At 36.9% G+C, this 23,616-nt stretch overlaps 1 protein-coding gene across 17 annotated transcripts in view; it reads right to left on the bottom strand.

Moving 5' to 3' along the window:
- The window catches only part of NRXN1 (neurexin 1), a 1,050,610-nt gene that overhangs the window by 858,839 nt on the left and 168,155 nt on the right, over positions 1-23,616 (bottom strand). The window contains exon 6 of one of the 17 annotated variants that reach the window (XM_040993710.1): positions 2,812-2,850. The exons of the other annotated variants lie outside the window; for them this stretch is intronic. Within the exon in view, the coding sequence (XP_040849644.1) occupies positions 2,812-2,850 (39 nt within the window). The remainder of the gene's footprint in view (positions 1-2,811; positions 2,851-23,616) is intronic. 17 annotated transcript variants of the gene reach the window in all.

The following is a 23,616-nucleotide window of genomic DNA, read 5'->3' on the forward strand; positions in this document are numbered from 1 at the left end:
TCATTGGGTTAACTTTAGTCTATAACTTAAATGCAAATGTTTCCAAAAATAATGATCATCAATATGCCAGTAGATGATATTTACTGGCAGAATATTAAAATTCTCAAAGGAAATATGGGTATAAACATTCAAAGTTAAATGTTAGGATAAATTAATCATATTAATTCTCATTGGATAAAGCTCCAAAATTAAAACCCATTAAAAGCTTAAAAAAAGAAAATCAACACATTCACGTTTGTTTTTACAGCCTAAATAAACATAGCGTGTGGAAGAATCCTGAGACAGATAGGGAGACTTACAACTAACATTCTAGCCTGAATCAAATGGAAAAAAAGCCAACATAGTGAAAAATGCTCTTCCTCTTATAAAACAGTTTTAATTTAAGCTTGCTGAGCCTCATTTTGTCTTTTCTATAAAGTTGGGACAGCATTAAGTACATCACCAAATCTCTCTGAGTGAAGTCATTACACATACAATTAAGATATTTAAGAGTTCTGGGCCTGGCGCGGTGGCGCAGTGGTTAAGGTCCTCGCCTTGCACACCCTGGAATCCCATATGGGCGCCGGTTCTATCCCAGCAGCCCCGCTTCCCTTCCAGCTACCTGCCTGTGGCCTGGGAAAGCAGTCAAGGACGGCCCAAAGCTTTGGGACCCTGCACCCGCGTGGGAGACCTGGAAGAGGCTCCTGGCTTCGGACTGGCTCAGCTCCAGCCGTTGCGCTCACTTGGGGAGTGAATCATTGGACGGAAGATCTTCCTCTCTGTCTCTCCTCTCTGTATATCTGCCTTTCCAATAAAAAATAATAAAAACAAATCTTTAAAAAAAAAAGATATTTAAAAGTTCTTTTAGGGTCTAGCACAATGGCTTAATGGATATGTCCTTACCTTATAAAAGCCAGGATCCAACACGGGCACTGCTTCCTGTCCCAGCTGTTCCACTTTGCATCTAGTTCCCTGCCTTTGACCTTGAAAAGCAGTAGAAAATAGCTGAAAGTCTTGGGATCCTGTGCCTGCAAGGGAGACCCAGAAGAAGCTGCTGGTTCCTGGCTTTGGATAAGCTCAGCTCTGGCTGTTGCAGCCATTTGAGGAGTTAAACAGTGGATGGAAAATTTTTATCTCTCCTTCTCTCTGTAACTACCTTTCCATTAAAAATAAAAAAAAAGTCTTTAAAAAAAGGAAAAGTCCCTTTTAATCAGTCCCTTTTAATATGCAAATCATTACCCTTGAAAACTACTCTTTGCACTGTAAACATCAAAATAAAATGTATCCATCTAAATTCAGAAATTGATGAAAAAAGCAAATTTATTTATTTGGTTATCACTATTATTTTTCTTTCATGATTTTCGGTATTTTTTAAAGATTTATTTTATTTTTATTGCAAAGTCAGATATAGAGAGGAGGAGAGACAGGAAGATCTTTCGTCTGATGGTTCACTCCCCAAGCAGCCGCAACAGCTGGAGATACAAAGCCAAGAGCAAGGAGTCTCTTCTGGATCCCTCACATGGGTGCAGGGTTCCAAGTCCTTGAGCCATCCTTGACTACTTTCCCAGGACACAGGCAGGGAGCTGGGAAGCAGGGCTGCCAGGATTAGAACCAGTGCCCATATGGGATCCCAGCACGCACAAGGCAAGGACTTTAGGCTTTAGGCTATTGTGCCAGGCCTGCTTTTCTGTAATCTTCAGTTATTTTTGGAAATACTCTAGAATTCCATAGCATTGGTGCATGAAAAATGTTTAAGTCAATAAAGGATAAGAATTGTTAAAAAAAAAACAGATTTGTATATTTAAATATCTATTGAAACATTGATTTATAGATTTTTATACTTTTATTTATTATTATTATTATCATTTTATAATACAGTTCCATAGGCTTTGTGATTTCCCTTATTCTCTCCCCAATTCCACTGCCCCTCACCCACCAAGTTCCCCTTATATCATTACTAAAGTATAGTTGTTCATACACAGTCAATCATTATTGTGGGCATGGACAATGACACAGAGTCCAGCATCCTATTGTCAAGATATAGTTAACAGTTTCATTTGGAGTCCATCTTTGTTTGGAAGTAGAGATGCATACTACATTGTATGCTCACATCTGGGTATATTAGCCTCCATTTCACAGTTACTGCACCGCCCCTTAAATGAAAAGCCACAATACAAAATAGGAAGAAAAATAGAAATTTACACTGCCATGAAGTTAAATAACATGTTACTAGATATGAGAGTCTCCATTACACAGCTACTACACATCCCCCTATACTATACATCCCTATGAAATGAACAGTAGCATCATCTTCTTCAAGAAGGTTTTTGATTTTCTTTTTCATTTCTTCAGCGACACATTAGTCATTCAGTAGCAAATTATTTAACTTCATGGTGTTGTTAATTTCTTTTTTCTTCATGTTGATTTTATTTTGCGGCTTTTCACTTAAGAGAATGTAATGTATAGAAGCTGTGTAATGGAGATTCTCATTATATAGATTTTTTTTTTAAATTAGATGTAACACACATAATTCTCCTGTAAACTTAATATAAATCAAGATCCTGAGCATGTGGTCACATCTGGGTTGTCAATGCCACAAAAAAAATATTACCTCTGAGGATATGCCACAGGGCCTCATTCTCTCACCTAGATAACACACCATGAAAGCATTCCACCTTGGGCCTTGGGCCGGGTGCAGCAGCCTAGCTGCTAGAGTAATTCGCTTGCATGTGCTGGGATCCCATACAGGTGCCGGTTATAATCCCAGCAGCCTCACTTTGCATCCATCCCCCCATTTGTGACCTGGGAAAGCAGTCGAGGGCAGCCCTAAGCCTTGGGACCCTGCACCTGCGTGGGAGACCCCTGAGACTCCTAGCTCCTTGCTTTGGATTGACACAGTTATGGCTGTTATGGCCACTTGCAGAGTGGATCATCGGATGGAAGATCTTTCTCTGTGTCTCTCCTCTACTCTATATCTGACTTTCTAATTAAAAAAAAAAGTACCTTAAAAAAAAAAACTCCCCCTCCTCCCACCATTACTACTGTGTGCTCTAATTTATTATTTGCAAGTCAATTTTCTTTGTTAATTTGGTTCAATGAATTTGAGTTACAGGTTTTCATGCCAATGTTACTACTGAAAGTCACTATTTCTATATTTCACAATTCTTCTCCACCAGACTCATCATGTTAATCTGATTGCTAATGGCAAGATTATTGTTTTTCTTTATTTTTCAAGACACAAAGTTCATGCCTTTTTATGATAGCACCAACATTAAAAACAGATCCCTTTCCTTAGATTTTGTACCTATTAACCATTTTCATACAAATTCTAGTTCCATGTCTTTCAGGAAATCTGAATAAATTCCAAGTCATTTTCTCTCCTTTTGTGCACCTACCACTACTACAACACCTACTTCAGCACGTGGTGCTGATGTGCAATTTTATCTCCTTTGCTAGCTGGGCAGTGGGTTCCTTCATATGTGGCAGTCACTTGGCTTTTATTTTTTGGCCTTTTCACCTAATAAAATAGGAAAGACTAAGTGTTTCAACTGTAGAGATCATCATGTTGGCCTCTGAAATAATAATTCCATTTGCCCTAAGAAACAGGTAAAAAGAACAGGAAGTGGGTGCATCCTGAGGTTGTTTTTTTTTTTTTTTTAGCACACCTAGTCCACAGGGGAAAAGTGTATATAGACTTCTCCAATATACTGGAGTCACGGCTAGTAAGGCCAAATAAGGAGGAGTGTGCTGTTGTGCAACAGATAGTGTTGCTATGCCTCAATGGAGAGAAAGAGATTCACAACACACAACTAAGTAACCATTTCCTCCTGGCACCTGCCTAAAGGCTGACCGTGTCCTGTCTTATAACCATACTCACTGTACTACGAGAGCCAAAGTCTCTATCGTCTTTGGAAAAAAAAAATGTGTATCTTGGCACTGTATTTTAATAGCTCATAATTGTCTTTCTATATTTACCTATTTGACAGATAACATTTTTTTTGACAGAAAATTCAATGTCATGTTTATTAATCACCACCATAAACCCAACTCTTCCAAATTCAGCTCTGATTGCTTAATACTCTGCCATGAAGCAAGGTTTCTAGGTAGCATTTCTGAAATATGTCTTGAGGGACATATTTCATAATGTTCATGATTGAACTACACTCAAGATCATTTTCTGTATATGAATAGATGTAATTTATATGTAATGACACTTATGCTGCATAATTTATATATTTATTATAAATTAATATGTATAATTCAGTAATACAGTAAAATAGCCTAATAAGTTGAGATAATAACTCATGTATATACGTTAAATGTTATAAGAAAATTATATAAAGTATTTATTGTTTAGCAAATTCATTTTTAATTCTTTAAAGGTCTATAGACCTTTAAAAATGTAAAGTTAACACAATAAAAATACAGTGGTTATAATGTGCCATGCATTCTGGCAGAGGCTGAATATATTCATGGTGGATTGGAAATAGCATTGGAGACATTCTTATTATGCAGCTGTCAATTCTATATTGTTTTATTCAACTCCGATTTTGGAAGTTGTATTTAAATCAGCATAAGAAAGTCTGTAGCTTGATGTCAATGTCACCGATGAGAAATTGCGAGGGATAGCCATTAATAAAATATTTCAAGAAGTTAAAAAAATGAATTGAGGTCTCAAATATTTATATCAAATTTTGATTAATTAATTAACCCATCTTAAAATTCAGTAACATAAAATAATCAACACAACATGCCTTTCTCCTATTTTAAAAAACAATAACTTCTCTCTATAAATTTATACATAAAGGGAATAGACTTCACATATTTCATACATATATGTAAATATAAACATAATGATACTCCTCACCCACTCTCCCTCTCTCCCAGATAAATATTCTTTATATAGATTAAATATTCTTGTCCTTATATTAATATATATTAATAAATATTCTTGGCCTTTATTAATATATAATAAATATTCTTTATATATATAAAGAATATATACATATATAAAGATTTAGTTATTTTTATTGCAAAGTCAGATATACAGAGAGGAGGAGAGACAAAGAGGAAGTTCCTCCGTTCACCAATTCTTTCCTCAAGTGGCTGCAACGGCAAGAGCAGAGCCAATTCAAAGTCAGGAGCCCTGAGTGTTTTCCGGGTCTCCCAAGCGGATGCAGGGTCCCAAGGCTTTGGGCCGTCCTCGACTGCTTTCCCAGGACACAAGCAGAGAGCTGGATGGGAAGAAGGGCTGCCGGGATTAGAACCGGCGCCCATATGGGATAATGGCACATTTTAGGAGAGGACTTTAGCCACTAGGCTACCACACTGGGCTCCAAGATAAATATTCTAAGATTATTTTTTTTTTCCTTTTTGATGAATAAGATCCAAAAAAATATGTAATCAATATTTAACCTCTATATCCAAGGAGTCATCAGTTGAAATCCTAATTACCAAAGAGTTTTGTTTGTATTGTATGGATAATAACTTTTATGTAGCCTACTATCCCACAAAACTAAAATTAGGTCAAATTTTCATTTTTCCAAATGTATTTTTCTATTCATGTACATACTCTTCTATGACACAATGAAATTATTAAAATCTCAAACTTTCAAAAGTTATACATTAATTCCTGTGAAAGTAACTAACTGTATGTGGAACATATATTAAATATTGATAAGCGTCATAAAACTACTACAATGGAGATCAATTATTAGTAATCACTTTTTTCATTCATGAGATTTAGGTTACAAAGTTATGTGACCTAATATTAGAAGTGAATACTTGCACTCTAATATTATAATCTTCTTAATATCAGTAAATACTTCTAAGTGATATGTAATCACATTTATTCAAAAATCTTCTGCCTCTTAGTGACTATCCTCATTTTGTGATTTCCTAAACCCTGAGTTTGCTTATTAATTAAACAAAGCAAGGAAAAAGCAAAGAACCAAGATAGAAATGGTAAATTAAACGATAGGAAAACAAAATGTTATAAAAGAAGTATAAAAAATATAAAACGATTGCTGTAAATTTTCTATAGCCAGACGAATGTCTGACATTCCTAGTCATTTGTCTAAGCATGTGGAAGAATGCCTTGGGTAGTCTTTTTTCCCCTTATTTTTGCTTTTATGGTAGAGTTCCATAGACTCTGGGATTTCCCCTCTCCTATCCCCATATTTCCTCCCCCAACTTACTTCCCCCATATTATTACAATAATATAGTACTTCTCAAGCAGTCATAAGTCCATCATTCTACTACTGAAGTGTGTCCTGAACATTGCTGGTACAGACAATGGCAGACAGTCCAGCATTCTATTGTCAAGATATATTAGATAATAATTTGATTAACAAGGAATTCCAGCAGTACTGCAACAGGAAGTAACACATTGGCAAAATCTCATGACTTTGAAATTGGTTGCATTATAATGAATCTCTAAATGGTTCGTAATGAAAGAGTGGATACAATACAGACATTCTCTTCTGACACACATTATTTTCAACCTGTTGTTCCTTTTCTTTTGCCTTTCTCACCATTCCTAATGCCAAGGCCAGGAGAGACAGGTATCAGGAGAACACACATTGAAGAGGAGAAGATGCCATAGCAAATGACTCATTCTCAGGCACATCACTCTTTGAAGAGGCAAATTAGAAAAACTAGCATAGTAAAATTCAAGTTAACATGGAACTAAAATTTTTTAAAAATTAGGAGAAGACAGTAGAATGATCTTTGGTTAAGGAAGGAAACACATTATCAAAGTACATTCACTTTTGAAACTTATTGTCAGTAAAGCAGAAGGTTAGTTAACTAAGTCAGGAACATGTTGAAATCTGTGCTAACAAGATTCAAGGATATTTTCTGTTGTCAACATTCTTATTACACAACAGAAACGTACTGACCTTGGTGTCCTGTACCATGACAGAGTGCTCGTTTTAGTACCAATTGTTCTGCTTCTGATCCAGCTACCTACTAATGTGTCTGGGAAATCAGCCAAAAAAAAAAAAAATGGCTCAAATCCTTGGGCCCTTGACACCCACATGGGAGACATGCATGGAGTCCTTTAACTCCTGGCACTGGCTTGGCCCTGATCTGACTATCACACACATTTGGGGAGTAAATCAGCACACAGAAATATTTCTTCCACCTTGTCTCTACCTCTGTCACTCTATGTGTCAAATAAATATTTTTTTCTTTAAAAAAAATTAATAGTCTTTTCAAAGCAAAAAAAAGTGTTATGTCAACTCTCTATTCCACACAGGCTTCCACAAAGCAGTCTCTCTGAACAGCTTTGTAATCCTCAAAGAGGATGTCAAAGGTGCTAATGGACTTGTGCAACTCTCTCGATCATGTGTTCTCTGGAAGTGTGAAGGGAAATTGAATTTGTTTTGATTGATGTTTGAAAGTACTACAATTATAAAGGGTAAAAAACACAAATTAAGAACTATGCTATCTATTTGAACAGAATGAAAAAAAAAATCTGAATCTGTGTGTTCCACCGGCAACCTGTGAGTTTCTGTAAATGACAAGCACCCAGTTCAGGTGGGGTACTATTCTATCGATACTATTCCTGACAAATATTTCTATAATAACTGTAATAACTGAGCAAAGGAAATAAATATTGAATAACATTGCCCAGTAATATGTTTGAATAAACCAAGAACGTATGTTTTAGTATATGTAAATGTTTCATACATGCTTTATATCCACAAAAATGCAAAACTTCTAATAAAAATAACAATTCAGTTCCTATCAGGAAATTCATAAACACATTTCAGGAATATAGTTGGAAAATCTAAATATGAATTAATTATTATCTATGCTGAGTTCATCTCAATATTTGGGAATTTGCTCTCCTCTGAAATTATCAATCTCCCAGCATTCTCTGCACTGTTGGTCTCACGAGACAAATGCCTTAGTGAAACACAATTAATATGCATCTTAATCTGTGTGTTTATTAGAAAACATCTAGCTGAACAAAGAGTAAAACTGCTCAAATTTTATAAAACAATTCATTTTCTACTATAGGGCATCTCAATGCAAATACTAAAATCCATGTTTAGCCTTCCAAGTCATGTTTATGTCTATGATGTTAGTTTAGGTATTATATGTAACTATTATAAACAATGTGGAAATGTGCACATTAATCATGAAACTGATTCTGTTTCCCATCAGTGAAACCATAGTATCTTTGTAACTGGATGATGGGACCAGATGAAGAAAGCAGAAAAATATTTCTGTGGAAAATTTGGAGCTTACAACCAGTTAATACATGGCTTTATATAATGTATAATTGTGTTTGATGATAGTATCACTATGTAGCAATGAAAGCAACTGTTATGAGTTAAATTTGTTTCCTTCCTCAAAAAGTATTCCACTTTGCCTAACCCTTAAGAAGACAGAAAGTAACCACATCTAGAAGCAGTTTTTATAGAGGTTCAAATGAGGTCACTAAACTGGTCCCTAGTCCACTGTGAAGAGTATCCTTCCAAAAAAGACTGGGAGGAGAGAGGAAAAAGAAGGGGAGGAGAGGAGGAAGGAGGGAAGAACAAAGCCAGGAGTCGGGAACTCCATCTAGGTCTCCCACATGGGTAGCAGGATCTTGCGCCACCTTCCCAGGGGCACTGCAAAAAGATCACAAGTGGTTCAGCCGGGAATCAAACTTGCACTCTGATAAGAGATGTTGATGCTCCATGCAGAGGTTTAATCTACTGCACCATAATGTCAGTCCTGCGATAGAAAATTGTTAATAACAAACTTGCTACATGATATTACTTACCTAATGACCCCTGTGCAATTACATACAAAGTGATCTGATATTGAAAATTACTAAAATTTCACTAAAAATGGAGAGGAAGATTACAAGTTCCCAGTTTTTTTCAGTAATACCATCTTCAGTTTTATCATCTTTCGGCTTTAACCTCCTAAAGTTATCAGTCTTACAAGCATACAGATATGTCATGGAACATGTCTTTTTAGATGTTATATTTAAGAGTTATTCTTTTACTTATTAGCCTCATGAGAAGACACACATTTGTGCATAGCTGTACCTTTAACACTGAGCACCACACCCAAGGGAAAAGTAACGCTTATACTTGATGAGTAATACACTCTTCTTAGCGGTTGCCACGAGCCATAACTAATCTACATATTGAGAAACAACAGTGAAGAAGACAGAAACCTTCTGGCCATGACTGCTTTTGAGTACCAGTAACTACAGAGAAGAAGACAATGAGTTCTACAGCCATGTGGAAGTTGATAAATAGTAAAGATAAAAATAAGGCCAGTGAGCAAGATTTGAGGAATTCAAAGGTTTGTTTTGAGGTAACACAGTGAGCAAGGTTGTAGGATTTCAACCTGACACCAACATCTGAACAAAGACATTCAGAAGGTATGCATGCAGAATCAGAGGCGATAAAGCTGTGGTATTCATCCTTCCAAGAAATAAAGTGACACTGCTTCCAGGTGTACTCAGGAAGGCTCTAGTTTATATGTCTGTGAATTTATATGACCATTAACAGCTTCCTATCTAATCTTCACTGGTAACCCCAAATGCATAAGACATGTCCCACAATTTCAATCATTATCTCTATATAATCATCACAACTGTGATTTAAATGAATGAGTTTTTTGCTAAAGGTGTCTTTTCATCTCATATTTTATCATTTGTTCTTTGTCAAACTGTTTAACTTCTCAAGTAGCAATTTTGTCATCAATCCCAAACATTGAAAACAAGATGGATGCTGGGAGAATATTTTTAAATCGTTAGGTGAGAAGCCCAAAAGAGATGATTACTATCAACAATAACGTTCTCTCACGAGGTAAGTTTTACTTAGTGTCTCTTGTCTTTGATGTCACTGCTGAGAACAACATTTTTATGATGGTCCAGATGGTGTAGAAAGATATGACAATGCAAAGTAGCTCACACGGATGGCCTCAGGGAAGAACAAATCATGGCTTGCCTGAAAGACTGCTTTAATTACATCCTCAGTGTGCCCTTATCGACTGTAGCTCTATTTCTGTATCAAGCTATGTGCATCGTTACATACTGTAGGCGCAGGTTACTGGTTATACAGTTAACAGTAAATATTGAAATTCTTCCTACTTAAACTAAGTGACATCATATCCATTTTAGAACTACAGAATTCATCAAGATGCTTAACTGTAATGAACTCTTGCGTTAGTTATCTGAGCATTTATGTTAAAAAGGACTTTCAAATTCTCCAACATGAGAGGAAATTGTGAAATATCCCATAGTTGTTATGTTGACCTATCCAACTGGTATAAACATGTTATCAGGAAGAAAAGACAACTTCACTCCACATATGAGACTTTACTATCACTCTCGTTCCTATTTCAGATTCAGAGAGAAATGCTAATTAAAATAGAGTAGCATTTCAGAGTCTGCATAAATTCAGCCCTGTCACTTTGCCTTTGGCCTTCTGCAAAGCGGAGAACAGTGATGTTCCACACACCATGCTAATGTATAAATAACTCCCATGCTCATTTAGCCACTTCAGCACATCCAAGAAAATGACATTATGAATGAGCTGCATTACCTAGAGGAAACAGACAGATGAAATGTGAGCTTCTACACAACTTAATATGCATCTAATGTACAACTTAAGCAGTATCTTCCACATTAAGTGACAGGTAATTTATCTCCATACATCAGTATGTGTCATGAATACGACACAGCATTATTGTTGAAGGAATTGGAAATTTCCAGACATAAATGAATTTTCCTCCTTCCATTTATTAGCAAGCTACTTGTAGAAATCAAATTAACTGCCACATTCATGATTATGCTTACCTCTATTTAAGTAGTTTTGTTCAGATTTTTTCCTATTTTACTCTGGAATTAATTCAAGCAAGAGGCCACTGTAACATTTGACAATGTTCCATATTAATGCACATTTTGCCACTATTATGATCCCTCTATTTCTGTGATGTAAATGATCCACTGTTAGTCACAGGACACTTACCTCAATTTAATATGTATTATTTAGAGTGCTTATTTTCTGGTGAGACAAATGTCAACAGTTTTGGAAAACAGAGCACTGCTTAATTTTTAGATGACAGTTCTAAAATATGCAGATTTAGCCTTTTATTGTTTCTTGTCAAAAAATCTTGTAATTCCTATAACCTAAAATGTTTTGAGAAAAATTTTGTCTGGGATCATTTTGTGCTCCATTGCCAATTCTCTGTGATTGTACTGCGTAGCTACTTAATGCACCTATGTGATGTCTAACCTAACATAGTGTAGCCTATTAATATAAAATGAATTCTTTGCCACTTATTGAAGAAACAAAGCATGTACTGACACACCCAAGCCCATTACCGACAACTGATTTAAATTAACCAATGAAAAAATGAGTAACAAGAATCATTCATTTTCACTGCACAACAAAGCTTAACTGAATTTTCTATCTTGGCGGTCACAGCTTTCACTCGCAGATGACATTTGCAGCTGTGCTCCATCATTCTGGGTATGTTGCCTGTAAGTGGGCGGGTTCCCCACTACCAAAAGAATTGCTGATCAACTCACCTTCCATCAGGTCATCACCTAACCTCTGTCCTTGCTATAATTATTTCTTCCAAATAGCTTTTCTATGATTATTCAGTCTGTTAAAAAAAACAGAGTAATATTTCTCTGCCAGGGAAAACTTGAGGACAAAGAAAAATACATTTTAATCATTAATGGAGAAAATAATATTTCAGGTTGTGGTTGGTTGTTTTTATAGGATACAAGACAATCTTAAACAAGCAATATGTTGCATAATGTTGAAGAATCTGTCAGTATGAGTTCATAATTAAACTGCAGAACACTGATTAAGCTACCAACAATTCTATGTGATCTTTCTCAAAACACACAGTAAAGGATCAACACAGCATTCAGTATGTCAGTACTGGGAAGAATAACTTTTGACTTCTAATTATGGGATTAGCTTCTCATTTCTAAATATTTATGTGTTCTAATCCAGAAAGTAACCTGATGTTGATTCTAGAGACTGTTTAATTCAATATAATTAATTGCTAACCACTAATACGGAAATAATTTATGAAAATGATCCACAAAGTAGATTGATCTTTAAATAGCCAAAGGATGACATTTTTCTTCATGTATCATATTATCAGATGAAACAAGAGTAATTTCTTCATTTGTAATCTTTCACAGCAGCAAATACAACTTTCCTGCCTCTACAAGTGCAGCAAGTCTTTGGGAAGCTCTATTTGTGCAGTTCTGAGGCATACATAATAACTTGATGTTTCTTGTGATGGAGCACATTAAGCAACTGCCTGTGATGCCTGAATCCCACATGGGTACAGGTTCAAGTCCCACGTGTTCTACTTCTGATACAGTTCCTTGATGGCAAGCCTGAGAAAGCAGCTGAGGATATTCAAATGGTTAAATTCCTACACTCCTTTTATTTTTAAGATTTTATTTTATTGGAAAGTCAGATTAACATAATGAAGGCGAGGCAGAGAGAGAGAAAGATTTTCCATCCTCTGGTTCACTCCCCAAGTAGCTGCAACGGCCAGGGCTGAGCCAATTTAAAGACAAGAGCCAGGATCTTTCCCGAGTTTCCCACATGCGTGAAGGGTTGCAAGAATTTAGACCATTCTCGAATGCTTTGCCAGGCCACAAACAGGGAGCTGGATGAGAAGTGGAGCAGCTGGGGTTAGAACCAGCACCCATATGGGATCCCAGGTGTCCAAGGCAAGAACTTTAGTCACTAGGCTCTGACACTGGCCCCAAATTCCTATGTTCTTATGGGAGAACTGAATAGAGTTCTAGGCTCCTTGCTTCTGCAGGACCAAGCCCTAACAGTTGGTATCTTTCAGAGGAGTTAGTCAATAATAAGTGACTCTTTTTCTGTTTCTTTTTTTTTAAATTGGAAAGTCAAATATACAGAGAGGAGGACAAAGAGGAAGATCTTCCCTCCAATGATTCACTCCCCAAGTGTTGGAAATGGCCAGAGCTGAGTCGATGTGAAGCCCAGAGCCAGGAGCCTCCTCTTGGTCTCCTAAGTCAAGTGCAGAGTCCCAAGGCCCTGTGCCATCCTTGAATGCTCTCCCAGCCACAACATAAGTGACTCTTCGAGAAGAAGAATGCAACGTTTTAAGAATTTAATGTTCATCCTGTGTCTTTGGTATTTAATACCAAGTTTCCAGCTCATTTATACAGGTCTGTGCACAGTCATGATAAAGCTGATGTGTTTAGAACTTATTATCTCTAAGGAAAAGAAAGAGATCTTTGAAAATAAAGGCTGCAGGGCACTGGATAGCTAGACAATAACAAACATGCTAGAGCCTGGACCCAGTACCAAGGCTTATTTCATGGAAGCTGTACTCTCCTGGGGAGGAGTATCATCATGACTCTTTCCACAAGCCATTAACTCCTTTAATTAAACCATTTCCCCAAAAGGAAATCTATCAAAATGTTGAAAATCTCATAATAATTGAAAACTGAATATGAGGCACAATACTTTTCCTTTCCTTGCTGTAGAGGTTCAGTTTTCCTAAGGGACAGATGAAAACAACCGGACTGCAGACTACGAAATGACAATGAAATGACAATAAAAGAAAGGGATATTTCTTAGAACTTACATTTCTTAGAACTTACATTTCTTAGGTATTTATTAGAGCTTACAACGCAGCATTTTGTTCATCAAATACATTTCAGAAATCTCCCTGCTATTTGCCCTATTAAAATGTACACTGAGTGTTGTGGGACCATCCCACCTTTGCATTTCATTTCATTGATACAGAGGTCCACGCAGAGGTAATTGCAAATGAGAATGGAAACTACCTATTTTCCATGAAGGTTTCTGTTTACCTTAACGAAACTTTACTATTTCACTACTGTTATTTGTAAAATCTGACTTATAGTAGAGTTATATGGAGACAAATAATTTTACATTACAGAAATTCCCAAGACGGTAAGAATTCAACACGTAGTGTCAACAGTTTATGCTCCCAAATTCTTTTGAATCCCTTCTCTCAAAACTTCGCAGTGCTAAATATACTAGTCCTGAGCAACAATGCCATGATTTCTATCCAATATCATTCAAGCACCAACTGGAAAAGGCTTGCCCTAAGCCAGCATCCCCTTGACCTTGTCTTTTTTCCTCTGTGTGCTTGCTCGTCTGGTCTGAGTGGTCTGCTTTACCAGAGTAAGGAAACTATTCAACTTGGTGGGTAAAAGTCAGAGAGCAGGCATCCAACATCATCCACAACTTACAAGAAAGAAAAGAATATAGAGTAGGGGGAAAGACTGACCTACCAAAAGAAATGCTATTATCGTAGATTGCCTCCAACAGAATCTAGCCATTGGTGTTATATGCCCCGTGGCTCTCTGTTTTTATAGTACAGTGGGTCTGCTGCTCCTTACAAACACAAAGTGGGAAACAGACTGCTGTTGGCAGGAGATAATAGCAAAAGGAACGGGACCTGATAGGAGAGCTATTTAATTCACAGCATAGTATGGTTTAGTCATTCTCAACTCAACTGAATTAAAAGCATAACCTCGGATATAAGCAGAGTTTGGACTGATTACTTCAGACTTTCTCTGCAGGAGGACCAAGCCACAAAATATTACAACTAGCACTCATTTATCACTTAGTATGTATTGAATACTTATTGTGATCCAGACAACTGAAAATAGTATCACTCTTAATCTTCCTAAAAGCTTTATCTTTCAGAGGTTTCAGTCAGCATTTTCAAAAAGTGAATCAGAGTATTAACTTCCACAGACCACTCACACTGAAATTTCTCTTTCCTAGTCAGATTTTGTGCAGAATGATAAATAATTCCTCTAGCCATACTTTGCACCATCTGCATTTATCCTGTCCAGGTCACGTTTTGCTATTTGCTCACATATTCCACTCACAAATTTCAACTTCAAGAAACAGGGACACTGCCACCTAATTGCCTTTATAAAACTACTGCTTACAGTGGTCCCCAGAACATACAAGATTCTCAAAAGTGTCAAATAAATGCAGTAGCATGCTACAAAGGAGCACAGGCTAAGCTAAATGTTTTGAAAATTTCCCCACATAATTCTGATATGTTTACTTCCTCTGTCCCATGGGTATGACAACTACAAATAACTATGCTGACAAGAACTGAAGGGAAAATAAAGGCTTTTTATATTTTCAAGGAAAAGAGTAGAAAATTTATGTGAATGCTTACTTTGAGCGACAAAAAATGTTAATTCTCTTGCAATGGCATAGCTCATGAATGTGTTAGGTTACAATCAACCACAATGACACATTTCAACATTGCTGGCTGGCTTTTGAGATGGCTGCCTCAGTATAGTTTTTCACATTAAAATTTCTTTTTAACATCAAACAGTAGGGGACTTACTCTGGAGGATTGGGGTGTGCTCAGAATAGATGTGATCTGTGAAATCAACTGAATCACAAATTTTCATTGATTTAGTCAGTAATGCAACATACTTCTTTACAACTATGGGTGACCTCCACATAGAATTACCTTGCTTTTTGTTTGCCTGTTTGTTTATTCCTTTATCGTTTTGTTGTGATTTTGAGATCATCAGTAAAACATGCATAGTCTTACTGACATGGCCGCGACCAAAGCTGTCAGTGAGCTGTTCTGATTCAGGAGTATTAAAGTGGCAGGCAGGAGACTTGAAGTCAAACAACAGTTCTCCTTCTAATCTATTTGCTCACTCAGTTCAGGCTACAGGACCAGCTAGTTAAAGACTACTGGGTCTGCAAGCAGGGTGTTTTTCTTTGTGTTTCCTTCTGAGTCTTGCTTTTATAATGTGAATCCTCTAACATATTGAGCTCATGTTGCTCAGATAAATCTTTGTGCCCTTTAAATGCCCATATAAATTTTCAGAAATAGGCTGAAGATAGATCCAACACCCTAAAATGCATGCTGATGAAATAGTGTAGAGGGCTAGCATTGTGGCACTGTGGACTAAACTACCACCAGATGTCATGAATGGCATCCCATGTTGGTATTTCTATGAATGCAAATGTCCCACATCTAATCCAGATCCCTGCAAACACAGGAAGATAGTTTCAGTGCCTGGGCTCCTATTATCCATATCGGAGACCACGAGGAAGCTGCAGGCTCCTGGTTTCAGCTTGACCTAGCCCTGGTGGCCATTTGGGGATTAACCCAAAGAATAGAAGAGCTCTCTATCTCTGTTTTTCTTTCTAGTTTTTTTTCAAATAAATAAATACATCAAAGAGAGGGAGTCAGACAGACACACAGTATAAGGAGGAAATAGAGTTTACAAGAGTATCCACTGTGCTAACTTATCTTCCATTTTTAAAATTATTACCAAATCAACAATGCAAAACAAAATAAGAATTCAAGACAAAAATATGATTCCAATTGTAATTCCCTCTGTAGGGTAGCATATCCTTCCTTCCTCTTTTCTTCCTATGTACATACAGGGACCTCTATAACAAAAGGCAGAATGATATAAATTTCATACATGGCCTGAGAGACTTCATAACAAATTAAGTAATCTGAAATAAGCAAACCTGTGTATTTCTTATGGTAGCTTTAAAAGAAAAGTGGGTTGCCATGGTGAAGATTTTTTTTTTTTGCTTTTGCTTTTGGTAAGTAAGATGTAGTGGAAATAAACAAGATGAACCCAGCAAGTTCTGTTGGAGTAGATACTCTCTGTCAAAAAGATAGAAATATTCCTTTCCTGCAGGCATGAGAAAGGTACTTCTCATATAAAGCATTTTGGGGTAACACACCCTGGTCTCTGTAACTTCACTTTAATCACTACGTTAGAAACAGGGGATAGTGGGATGGGTCCTCTCTCAGTCAAGACACAGGAGAGCTGTGTGAAGAACCCTGGATTGAGAGCCAGGCCATAGTCCAGACACAAGGCTCTATGCTTCTGAGATCTGGGATGCTGTGACATTTGTCCATATCACTGCATTCCATAGAAACATTATTCTCAAAAGTGCTCAGGGTCATTAATTTGTACCTATGTCTCCAGAAATGTTTACTACTTATGTGAGAGGAGCCTGGGTCCTCCACTGTGGCTTGTTGTGCAACTGGTTCTTTTATTCTTCACTTCCAGTTTTAGAGAGTGAAAGGAAATTCAATGAATAACCAAAAACGGGGAGCTCTGAAATGAAAGACTGATGGAAAATGTTTTGAGATTTCCAATTTACATTTCATAAAGGATTCAGGCATTCCATTTGGAAACCATTTTATGGCTTATTTTATTGCAGTGTGCTATGCTGGGTCTCTTAGGTCCTATAGTGTTTGAAAGGAAATACCTAAAAGAACAAATCTACCAGGATTTGTCTTTGGAGACAGTAAAAATGTCAGGGTAGTTTGTGCTTGATGCACACTCTTGGAGGGAAACAACCCCTGTGGGCTGTGGATGAACTGGCAGCCATAAGGACAAAATAAAAGATTCTCTGAGACACGCTGGCAGAAAGGGACAGTGTCTAAGAGTAAATAACATAGAGGAACAGATGTGTCTGTTCACAAGTCCAAGGTAGTGTCCCCCACACAAAGCTTGCTCTGCACAACCTGTCATCACTCCTGGTGCTATTCTGGACAGAAATGTCCTTCATTCTTTCTAGTCATTCCTCCTCCAGGAAAGCTCTGAGATCACTTTGCCTTCCATTCCTTTCAAAACACTCCCAGCTGTGCATCCTGCAAACAAAACTCAGCAATTCAGCCAAAATGTATTGAGAACAAAGACCAGAAACTGGTAAAGAAAAACCAAATGTTAAACGTGGCCAACACAGCTTTAACAGTCTCCATAACTTGACTAAACTAGACGGATCTGCTCCTGATGACAAGCCCTTCCTTACGGCATTTACTCGAGAATCTGCAACTACAATTCTTTTTTCTTTGTTGTTTCAACATGTAAATAATCTGCCAGACTGGAGTCAATCATACAAGCCAGCAATACAAGCTTCCCCAGGCTCCAGAGAGATATCACTTTGAAACATAATTATCTAGAAAGATATTGTTTCTATCATCCATTCTCAAGGTGGAAGGGATTCCTTCTTCTTCGAGCCATCTTTGAGCAAGCCCAGAGAATCTCACCACACTTATTTACCTGCTTCTTTAATTCCCAATACTATTTTAGTACCTCCCATAACTATTCAAACCTCTCCCCTTTTTCTTTTAATGTAATTTAGCTCATTCTCTCTCCTCTGCTGTAATACCCTTAATCACTATTTTGATAGTCTTGAATAAAGACATTCTTAGTCTATTTATCAGGTGTTATTTTGACACACTGCCTTGCAGCTGTTCTGGGGCGCTAATTGTCTAGGACCAAAATGCAAAACATCTCAAAACTATTTCCACAACAATTCTTAGCTAAAATAATGCTTCTTTTCCATTATTTTCCCCATTCTACTTTCCCTAAGGTCACCCATGTTCAATTCTGATGTCTCTCATACATACTTTTTACATTATACATTCTAATTCTTTTAAAAGATTTTATGTATTTGAAAGGGAGAGAGAGACAAAGAGAGAGAGAGAGAGGAGAGGAGAAAGAAGCCAATCTTTTGTTTGCTAGTTCACTCCCTAGGCATGCCCTGGCCAAGGAAGGTCCAGGACAAAGCCAGGAGCCTGGAATTCCATCCTAGTCTTTCACATGAGTGTCAGAGGCCTGAGCACATGGGCCATCTTTTCCTGTCTTTCCAGCTACACTAACCAAGAGGTGGATCAGAATTGGCACCGATCTGGGAAGCCTGTGGTTGTAGCTTAATCTATTGCACCACAATGCTGGCTCTGAATTCGAAATTCAAATCCCATTGTTTTTTCAAAGAGGAAAAGAAGCAGTCATCAAATCTTAGCTTTCATGATTATCATATAGTTTCCTTCTCTCGATCTTTAAAGAGATTGATAATGAAGAATGCATGAGAAGTATTCTTTAGGTTGTCATCATAAAGGGCTCAGACACATTTCAACATCACATTCCAAGCAACCAGTGAAACCAAGTCAAATTCTCAGCATAGATCGAATCTCACTTGTCTTTTTACATTTATAGCATCCTTTGAATCTAAGAAACACCTTATTTTAAATAGTCTTTTGACAACTCTCCTCACCCTCATGCTTAAAGGTCTATTATTTCATGAGTAAACCACTTTATGTTTTTTGTTTGTCTCCTTAAATCAGTTCAAAGAGTAAACTATGCCTTCCCCATGCAAACATTAAAATGGGGGAAAACACTATCAGAGAGCAACAAAAATGAAACATTAAAATATGCTCAAATACAATATTTTTCTTTTCTTAAAAAAGCAACATTTCCAGTCAGTATATATTATCTTCCCCCCGCCCCCCTCCAAAAAATGACACCTTTGGAAAGTCATTGACTAGAAATTTTTTCACGGTTCGACCTTGAAAAGTGGTTATTCCTGCTTGTGAGGGAATGGACTAAGGGTAGAAGAATATTGTCTGATATCACCTTCTTTCTTTCTTTTTTTTTCTGAATTCTAGGATTTAGAATGTCAAGCGAAAAAGGAAACACTAGTGTACTAATTTTGTGAGACACAAAGATAACTAGGAAGAGAATCTTGCAAGACAAAAACATATGGCAGTGACAACCTTAGGGACAACAGTGTACGAGACACTCATTTAGGAGCTATTATTCCTTGCCTTCATAGGATTAACAGGACCAGACATTTCCTTCTTACAAAAAAGGGTGGAAAGGGTAGAAGGGAAAGGCTGCTTACGATAGGCTACTAGTTGGCTCATCTACCAAGATCAAAGCGGAACTCTAGAATACAAAAGTAGCATTTAGGCGAAAAAAAAAAAAAAACCTAGTGGTACATAGATGTGTTAACATTTTCACATTCTCCACTGCATTATTATTTTTCTTAATCCTTATAGAGTGAGGAGTGTCTTTCTGGCTGTGGTATCTTTCTCCGAAAATGATTAACACACTAAGTCACTATGATTATATCTGAAGTATCTATAGGTCCATCCTAAACAACCCTTGTACATTAGGAAACATACTGGACTCTGAGGACAAATGGTATTTTTTAGAGGGCATGCCACTGAGTCTGGCTTAAAATTATTTCTCAGCAAAGAAACATAACGTGCATGCATCGGGCATTCCAATAAAGGAGAAGGCATCATGGGGTGTGGGGAGGGAGACGGGGGGCACAAAAAAATGTGGCCACCAGAGGGTTTTGTCTCCTTTCAGGTGCCTTCCTTGACCTTTTGTAGAAGCTTTTGGACTCTGTGAGAAACCCAGAAATAAATTCCTTTGTTTCATAATTGATCATTTTTGTTATATGGTTAAAAAGGAAGGAGTGTCTTAATTCTCCAAGCTCTGTCTTTGTTTCTGGTGGTAGTAACAACAGAAAATAATGGAAAGCGTCTGAAGGTCTTTCCAGTCACAGATATCAGAAGGGGGAATGCTGTGCTAGTGATGGTCTGAAACAAAGAACCCAGGTGGAAGGGCAGATGGCCATCGCCAGAAGGGAAGAAAATGGGCCAAATTCTTAGCACCCACAGGACACAGAGATGAAAAGTGAATAAAATGTTGGCCAGGAGAGACAAGTGACCTCGCAGGATTTGACCAAGCAAAAGGCATTAGTCCCCATATGGTCGCTTTATGATGTGACAACAGAAATGCTTCTAAGTTTTCTCGAATATCACAGAGAATTTCCTGTTTCTTCAATTAGACAAAGAAAGAAAAACAGAAACAATGTCAACCAATAGTGCTAATGATTCTTCTCTCTAGTCAACTAAATTTGGAAAAATCTCTATGTGTTTCTCATTCATTTTCTTTTATGGCCAAATTAAAATAGTGATTTTTATTTCAAGCATGTTAGCCTAATTAATTAGACACCAATAGAAAGATTTCTGCAGCACTGATTGTCAAGAAAGATTTGTATTTTTTTCTAAAATTGCTATCAACTTAATTATTATCAGTTCTGTTTATTTGGTTAAGAACAAATATGATTATATTTATGTTTCATAGAGGTTATCAAATTTAAATTCTCATTTAAACATGCGTACTTCCTGCACCAGTATTTGCATGAAGTACTCACTTTTTATCTTTTATAACATCTTGATACAAATTTAATATCATTAGCATGAATTAAAAAGCAGTACCATTTCTCAAAGTAAAAAGTATTCATTTAGAAGACTGTTCATCTGAACATCAGCTAAAATCAGCTGGCAATCACTATGTGTAATCACTAGGTCAGCTTATATTTTATTCTTTCCTTCTGCCAGCTGGCCAGGTCTATGAGAAACGGCTTTGTGAGATGCTGTGCTAACCTGTGAATCCCCAAACCCTTCTTCCAGAAAGGAAAAGTCCTTAGCCTTATTAGCGCTAGGACTCACAGTGATTAACTATCCCAAGGTAGGAAGGTGCTGTGACAATGTAAAGAGTATCTCTTCGTATAATAAATGTCCTATGGTGGTAGTGTTCTCTACTTTCGGAGGATTGTTCTGTGTGTGGACTACTCACATGATGAAGTTTCAGACACTATTTACTCACATTTCTTCTACCTTCTACTGAACAGTGGGTACCAGGGAAGACTTCATAATGCACATCTGCGTGAAGACACTGTAATAACAAGCTTTAATTGCTCAGAGAGAGGAAAAAAAATCCTTCTCATCCGGGTTCTTCTCTGGCTCACTCCAGTATTATTTGAAAGGGAAGAGGTCACTTGAATTTCTCTGTATCAGTGTCACAAGTTTCACTTAGCTTGTGTTTTGCTTCTGGATTTGCAACATACCACATGGCTTACAGTAGCTATGATATTGAAAGTTTTATGTCAGATCCCATTTACAATAACATCTTTATTCATGTTTTCATTTCACGCAAGGAAGAGGATGAGAGAACAGAGAGAGAAGACAAATCCTGCATTCATATATTTAGAACTCTGGTTTTTAGGGAAAAAAAAATTCCTTCCCACCCATGATTTCTCCTGCAGCCAAGCTTAACTCTCACTCGTTAAACTACAGGAGGAAGTTCTCTACATAAAATCGTTATACCCGAGCACAAGCATTCTAATTTGTATTTTTCAGTGTTTTTCTTTAATATGTAAGTTGATTAAAGTAAGTTTTAAATACAGCAGGAAGAGAAAAATCTACTAACTGAATAGGAGAGTACATGAATGTCCTGCCAACATAAACTAATTCTATACCTCACTGTCTACTTGTTTTTCAATTTCAGTGTTTTTTTTTTCAGACTGCATTTTCCCCAAAATAGTGTTTTTAACGAAAATTTTTCCAGTGAGCACAACTGTCTTAACTATGAATGTTTTAATGCTGAACCATAAAGTACTCATTGACAGACAAGATTAAGATCACTTCCATTTTTATTACCACTTTCAAGAAATTGTAAGATCACTACAACAGATACGGCAACAAATGTTTCCCTTTCCTTAACACTTAGAGACCCAGGAATTTATTTGTATAGCCACGAAAACTTCTATCTTCTCAGGTTTTGATGACTATTTCCTCTTAAATTGCATTTAAGGCAGTATTACATCAGACTTCAAATAACCAGCAAAACAAAATACAAAGAAACAAAGAACAAAAGCCAGGCATATTTTCTTTTTCCTAACCAGAGGTTAAACTGCCTTTCACTTATTGAATCTAAAAATAGGTCATTTCTTTTCTGTATTGATGAATCTTCCTTTAAGATCTATTCCAGTAATTAAGCATACATCCACATACTAAAATCCACAGAGCAATGGGGAAAAAAAAAACCCAAAAGAAACCTATCATCAGAAAAAGAGTATATGCATCCACCTTTTCTGCTGTGGTAAAGTACTTTAAGTAGAGTACATTCTGAATAGCAATAACCAAACTTTATGTTGTATTGTCTTACATATTTCAAACCACACCTCATTTGAAGGAACAGACTGGTTATTTCCAAGGTGTTTTTACTAAAAAACAAAATAACAGCAACAAAAAAAACCACTTATAGTTCGAAGGGAATGAGGCTTTGTTCCTTGGCAGAATGGCCACAGGCCTTTTGCTTTTCTCACCACTTTTCAAATCTTAGTTGGTCCAACTTGACAGTCATTCTTTCTGAAAGTTCTAAGAGGTTTCTGTAAGTGGCGTGATACCTGCAGTTTTCTTCCTCTTGGGATTCTCTCTAGCCAATAGAGGCAGAAGTAATTGAGAAAATATGATATGTTTTACAACTGTAAAACTTTTTGCATTTAGTTTCTCAATCACCATGCAAGGTGGATGACATACAAGTATGGCAGGGGGAGGCAAAGCAATGGACAAGGCAAAGTTTTTCCAAATTTAGCCAAGGAACAAAATTCTTTTTCAAAGACAGATTATAGGTTTCTCTCTGGAAAGTTTTGAAGGGTTAAGTCAGAATGTATCCTGAAAAATCTCCCTAAATTATCCTGTAATGTTTACTTAGTTCCATCGATGCACCTTTTCTGAAAACATTTGCATGAAAACTCAATAGTGTGTGGCAAGTGGGGAAAGAGCTGGGCAAACGACGAGATGCAATTTAGAACAAGGCAGGAGAATGTATTACTTTGTTTAATCAACTATGACTTAAATTAGTCTTCACACACACCATTTTGATTTAGAATATCTATTCACCTAACTTTGCTTTTCATAAAAAAAAAAAAGACGCAAAGATGTTCAATGACTTATCCAGAAACACAACATTAGCTCAGCAGC

The sequence above is a fragment of the Ochotona curzoniae genome, unplaced genomic scaffold, assembly GCF_017591425.1.
Source record: "Ochotona curzoniae isolate NIBS_2020 unplaced genomic scaffold, NIBS_Ocur_1.0 contig_883, whole genome shotgun sequence".
Taxonomy (NCBI): domain Eukaryota; kingdom Metazoa; phylum Chordata; class Mammalia; order Lagomorpha; family Ochotonidae; genus Ochotona; species Ochotona curzoniae.